Here is a 6,820-nt window from a genome sequence, read left to right on the forward strand (position 1 = left end):
GCTCTGGGTAGAGATGTGATTTAAGTTATCCCAATCCATAGCATTTGCATGAGACATAGATTTGGAACTGGATAAGGAAAGGATAGGGTTAGGTGTCTATTTTCCTGGTGTGGAGTATAGCCTAGGCAATATAGTGCATCAGTAGTCCTCCCCTGAATCAGAGATTTTCTACTAGTGGGAGTGACAACCTTTTCGAGTACAGCCTATGCAACTTGGTTCTGTGGTGAGCAGCTTCTCAACTTGGCAATTTCTCATATTGTTAATAGAAATTCTCAAATCAGAGCAGAGGTATTGTGACCCTAAAGACTAGGAATAGTTTTATAGGAGCTTAACCTAAAGTCTGCTCTTTTGGGTTTCCGTTGATTTTCTTCTAAACTACCTTACACTTGGTAGATATAAACAAAGAACAAATTAAAGCTCTAGAGATGAAAAATGCAATGTTTGAGGTGAAAAAAATTACACTGGATAGGATGATTGGAAGAGCATACATTGCTGAAGAAAACATTAGTGAACTTGAAGACATGTAATGTCTTCATTCAAAATGAACAGAGAGAAAAAATTCTGAAGAAATGAGCAAAACATCAGTGAGCTGTAGAATGACTTTAAACAGCTTAATATACATGTAAATAGAGTCCCTAAAGTAAAGTAGGAGTGGGGCACAGAAAAAATATTTGAAGAAATAATAGTAATAAGGAATGAAATTTTTCCAAATCTAGAATTCAAAATAAGAAATCAAAAAACCCAATTTAAAAAAATGGTTAAAAATTATTGAACAAATATCTTACTAAAGAAGCTATATAAATAACAAATAGGCATGTGAAATCCTATATCATTAAAGAATTACAAATTAAGACAATGAGACATTATACATTTATTAGAATGGCTAAAATCCCAAACATTGGAAACCCCAAATGCTGGTGAGAAGGTGGAGCAACAGGATATCTCCTTTACTGCTGGTGGGAGCACAAAATAGTACAGTCATGTTGGAAGATGGTTTGGCACTCTCTTACAAAGTTAAACATAATAATGCTCCTTGGTACTTACCCAAAGGAGTTAGAAAACTTATGTCCACACAAACCTGCACATGAATGTTTGTAGCAATTTTATTTATAATTGCCCAAACTTGGAAGCAACCAAGATGCCCTCTGGTAAGTGAATGGATAAAAAAAAAAAAACTGTGATGCATCCAGACAAAGAGACACTATTCAGCGCTAAAAAGCACTGAGCTATCATACCATTAAAAGACATTCAGGGGGGGCACCTGGGTGGCTCAGTGGGTTAAGCCGCTGCCTTCGGCTCAGGTCATAATCTCAGGGTCCTGGGATCGAGTCCCACATCGGGCTCTCTGCTTGGCGGGGAGCCTGCTTCCCTTCCTCTCTCTCTGCCTGCCTCTCTGTCTACTTGTGATCTATCTCTGTCAAATAAATAAATCTTTAAAAAAAAAAAAAAAAAAAGACATTCAGGGCTCTCTTCCTCGGCGCTGCCTGTGGAGGTGGCAGCCATCTGTTACTGGGCATCATGCCTGCCCTCAGACCTTTGGTGAAGCCCAAGATTGTTAAAAAGAGGACCAAGAAGTTCATCCGGCCCCAGTCAGACCGATATGTCAAAATTAAGCACAACTGGTGGAAGCCGAGAAGTATTGACAATAGGGTGCGCAGAAGGTTCAAGGGCCAGATCTTGATGCCCAACATTGGTTACGGGAGCAACAAGAAGACAAAGCACATGTTTCCCAGTGGCTTCAGGAAGTTCCTAGTGCACAACGTCAAGGAGCTTGAAGTGCCGCTGATGTGCAACAAATCTTACTATGCAGAGATTGTTCACAACGTTTCCTCCAAGAACCGCAAAGCTATTGTGCAAAGAGCAGCCCAGCTGGCAATCAGAGTCACTAATTTCAACTCCAGGCTGCGCAGTGAAGAAAATGAATAGACAGCTTGTTGTGCACATCATATTTGTGTTAATAAAACCATAAAACTATAAAAAAAAGACATTCAGCACTTGAAATACATTGCACTAGGTGAAAAAATAATCTGAGAAGGTACAGACTATGATTCCAACTAAATGGCATTCTGAAAAAGGGAAAACTACAGAGACAATAAAAACATTAGTGCTTACTAGGAGGTATTGGAGAGGAGGCATGAATAGGTGAAGCACAGAGGATTTGGGAGCAATAAAGGTTTTCTGTATGATATTACGATGGTGGATACATGTTATTGTACATTTATAAATCTCATAGAATGTAAAACACCAAGAGTGAAGTGTAAAGCATGCACTTTGGGTAATAATGTGTCATTGTAGGTTCATCTATTATAATGCATGTACCACTCTGTTGTGGGATGTTCATAGTATGACAGGCTATGCTTGTAAGTGATTTAGGAAAACTCTGTATTTTCTGTTCAATTTTTCTGTGAACCCAAGACAACTCTAAAAAGCAAAGCTTGTCAAAAATATATGAGGAATGTACAAAACATTAGATGGTAATAAATGGCATAACAAAAACTATTCAGGATAAAGGAGAAGAGAGAAAAGTTCTATTTCATGCGTTCTCTCCCTTCCCTTCCCCTCGAAACTCATACATCGCCATTCTCAATTTAGGTTAAATTCTTGACTTTTTATAAGCACAACCCAAATGTATCATTGATCTTTTCCAGGTTCATCTATGTTATAACATATATCATTACATTGTTCATTTTTCTATTGTGGTAAAATTTCCATCACCTAAAATTAACTATTTCTAAAGTGTATGATTTAGCGGCACAATGCATTCTCAAGTCTGTGCAACCATCACCAATGTCTCCTTCCAATATGTTTTTGTCACAGTCACAGGGTTTCCTGAGCCCATTATGCAATCCCTCCCCATTCTATCCTATCCCCACCATTACTAATATGCTCTCTGTATTGTAAGAATTTAATTATTCCAGATACTTCATTTAAATAAAATTAAAACATACGTGCTCTCCTGTGTCTGGCTTCTTTTAGTTAGCAGAATGTTTCCGAGGTTTACCCACACAAATTGTAGTGTGTAACAATACTTATTGTGAATATTGCTCTGATGAATATCTGTACACAAACAACCTCTTGAATACCTGTTTTCAGTTCCCTAGTGTATTGACTTTGGGGTGGAATTGCTGGGTTATAGGATAATTCTATGTTTAACTTGTTAAGGAAGCACTAAACAGATGAATCATTTTACATTCTCATCAGCAAAGTAATAAGGGTTCCAATTTCTCTATATCTACTCCAGCTCTTTTTTTTTTCCCCTGGTTTTCTGATTATAGACATCCTACTCAGTGTGAAGTAAATCTCATTTGGTCCCTTCAAGGGTAGTTTCAATTGTCTGATTTTTTTTTTTCACATGGATATGTCACATTTTCTTTTCCTTTTCACATTTTGTAATCTTTGCTTGAAAACTCTACCTTGTAGATATTACATTATAAGAACTCTAGATACTAACGGCCATTTTGTTGTGTTAACTGGTCCTTTGTTTATCTGTTTTACCATCTGGCTGAATTAATTTTGCCAAGGTTATTTCTCCTGCACTTTGCTGCCTCTGATATCCATATTCAGATTTCTTCCCCTTCACTTTAGCTTTTAACCTGGCTACTTGGAGTTTGCCTGTGTCAAACATTATGCCTAAGCTCTGTTGGCCAGTTATATTTTTCCCTTTACTATGGGATTCACATGTGGCTTAAAGGCTGCTCTCACAGCTCAGGGCATTTATGTATTCTGCCCCATATTCACAAATCAGGAACTTGGAAATCCCCTTTCTGACAGCTCCTGAGAGGGTGCAGCCTTGGGTATGCACATAATCTTTAAGACTTCCAGAGAAAAATGTGATTTTAGTTTTAAGCCTTGCTTCCTAGGAGTCTCCTCTGGGTTAGAGTAGCCTACTGTCAGTGTTTGGTCAGTGAATTTTTTTTTTTTTTTTGTCAGGGATTATGCCAGGAGATGTCTCTGCTGTGTTAATGAGTCTGTGTGTGGCTTGTAGAATGCTCTGACTACTTCTGTGTAGGTATGGCCTAGTGCATGTGCACAGGCTTTTGGGCTCCAAAAGGCTGTGATCCCAGCAAGGATCTTCTTGTCTACTCTTTCCCCCATTCTCACTACTAAACTTCAGACTGCTCTGCCATTTTTCCTGTATCAGAGAGCTACCAGATTCCTTAGTTTCTTTCCACCAAGATCTCCACTCTTCTTGACAATGTCTTTAAACATGGGTTCCCCTAATCTGTTACGGATTAAGTCACGCCAGCAGGAACTACCTGTAGGGTACAGAGTTTGTGCGAGGTCCTCTGTCCAGGTTTGAGCTGCTCCAGCATTACAGAGGACAGAGTGCCAAGTTCTCAGCAAGGTCACTGTTAGGCATAGGAGAGGTGCGTGAGGACCATGAACTGCTCAAACCCTCTGAGGGCCCATTTCCAGTGAATGCTGATTTGTCCCAGTCATTTTATTTGTATCTCAATCAAATGTTCAGAGAAAATTTTTATTTGTATCCCAATCAAATGTTCAGAGAAAATTTCCTCATTACCTTGTGGAAAGTCTTAATGATGAAGACAACTGGTTGATTCTCAGGAGATTTGGAAGCCAGCATACTGATTTAGTGCTAACCTCATTAGAATAGGGACTGCAAAAGAGAGAATTAACAGCAGGATGAGCTGCACCATTAAACATCAAATTGTCATCCAATTAGGTGTTGTCCTATGAACACTGTGTTGTTTCCAGATATCAGACACCAGATCTCAAGGAGCGGCAATATCTTTCCAGTTTTGAAATGTGTCATTAACCTCGACTGCACTGTTGTTCACAATTGCAGTTCTGCACTATGCTTGAAAAATCCATCCTGGATTTGAAGCTGTTTCTTAGTAACCTGGTGGATGTTGCAGGCACACCCTTAAAGGTAGATGTTTGGGTAACAGTTCGCAGGTGTCACTAGGTCCTTCTGCCAGTCATACTGTTAGGTTGGGCAGCAAAATATAAGGCAGACAGAGTTATTTGCCAATGACCTCTGCAGGGGTCACCTGGCTTGGTAGTGCGCACTCTCCTTCCGCAAATCTCCTTGTCATTCATTTATTCACTCATTCATTCGTTTGTTTGTTCATTCACCTGCAAATTCACTTATTCTATAGACCAGAATGAATTAAAGGCAGAGTTAATATGTGTGAATGGGGAATGGGGTGTGATGGTACAGTAATTTGGAGGCTTATGGTGGAAGAGAACATAGTCAATTTAGGAAACTGTAGGTAAGGTTTGTTTCAGAAAAAAAAGAAAAGCAGGAAGTATATAAACTACCAGGAAATGGCATAAAACAGTTAAAAATGTAGGCTGTGAGTAGACGTAGACAAGAGGATATTTAGTAGTGCTATCTGTACATATAATAGAACCTGTTACCTAGTGAAATGGGAGAGAGGTTTTCATGTCTAACTCCACATATGCACCAACACAAACAAAACAGTACAAAGAAAATAAATACCACTCATCCTTTTCAACAAAAATGAGAGTGACTCAGATCAGAAAGTTCTCAGTAGTCAGATACTGTGGTGTTGTGAAGCGAAGGGAGGCACGGAGCCAAGAGCCACAGGTCTCACAAAAGGGAGATGGCCCATTTGCCAGGTAAACAGCAACATTAGCCAAAGATACACCTTCTTCTAAAACCAAACAAATAACCAGACAAAAAGACATTATACACTAGAGTGAATTTTATGAGGGATAGAGAGTGGAATTGGGGGTGGCAGGTTAGCGAAAATAATAGTAAAATGAAACAAAGTAAAGCGAGCCCTGGTAGGGACAGTGGTGATAATGACATGCCATGAACTTTAGAGTACAGTGAGCTGAATTCTGTGTACTCAGGTCCAAATGTATAAAACATGAACTAAAATAATGGCTATAAAACAAAATCGATCACTCAGAAAAAGACAAACAGAGAAGGGTTGCCCTATACCTATCCCTCGTCTAAGAATTCATTTGTTACACACATGGTGGGATCAAAAACTAATGTTAGACCAACATTCCATAGTATTAATAATTTGTCTTGTATGTGTTTTTATGTAAACTGAGCACTTTCATAAAATATAGAATATTATAATCCCAGTATGTATTTAGTCATACCTAGTTAATCCTTTCACTCTCTAAAGGCTTGAAGTAAAACTCTCCAGGTAATTATGTGGGTTTTAAAAATCTGATTTTAATTTAAAGTAAGTCAATCTGGATGAATTAAAATATTGGTTCCACTTATTATTTAAGACCTTAGTCAAATTATGTAACCTCTTTGTTTCTTGGTCTATTCATTTGTAAAACGGGAATAATATAGTTCCTACATCATCAAGTTTTGAATAAGGTATATATGGAAAGTACCATATGGAAACCATTCACAATAATTCCTGGCACACTGAAAATAGTTTAGACACAGATATTCATGTTATCATTTGCTATTATTTTATTTATTGTTAGGATCTTCTTGAAATCATATCAAGACTAGAATGGACTGATAAAACACTGAGCATTTATAACTGCTTCCTCAAGGGGGGGCTATTCCTGAGTGAGTCATGGATTGTCTTTTTTTTTTTTTTCCTTAATTTAGCCTTTATTATTATTTTTTAATTTATTTTCAGCATAACGGTATTTATTATTTTTTCACCACACCCAGTGCTCCATGCAATCCGTGCCCTCTATAATACCCACCACCTGGTACCCCAACCTCCCCCCCCACCCACTTCAAAACCCTCAGATTGTTTTTCAGAGTCCATAGTCTCTCATGGTTCACCTCCCCTTCCAATTTTCCCCAACTCCCTTCTCCTCTGTATCTCCCCATGTCCTCCATGCTATTTGT

At 38.4% G+C, this 6,820-nt stretch overlaps 1 protein-coding gene across 1 annotated transcript; it reads left to right on the plus strand.

The window, feature by feature from the left end:
• The first annotated feature begins 1,480 nt into the window (after positions 1-1,480).
• On the plus strand, positions 1,481-1,968 carry LOC132013273 (large ribosomal subunit protein eL32-like). Its single transcript, XM_059392966.1, has one exon. It carries the CDS (start codon positions 1,519-1,521, stop codon positions 1,924-1,926), a length of 408 nt encoding a protein of 135 aa, XP_059248949.1. The 5' UTR covers positions 1,481-1,518; the 3' UTR covers positions 1,927-1,968.
• Positions 1,969-6,820: the final 4,852 nt, after the last annotated feature.

Source organism: Mustela nigripes, chromosome 3 (genome assembly GCF_022355385.1).
Source record: "Mustela nigripes isolate SB6536 chromosome 3, MUSNIG.SB6536, whole genome shotgun sequence".
NCBI classification, from domain to species: domain Eukaryota; kingdom Metazoa; phylum Chordata; class Mammalia; order Carnivora; family Mustelidae; genus Mustela; species Mustela nigripes.

Excerpts from the sequence above, each read along its gene's own strand:
- LOC132013273 (XM_059392966.1), top strand. The coding sequence starts at position 1,519 with ATGCCTGCCCTCAGACCTTTGGTGAAGCCCAAGATTGTTAAAAAGAGG.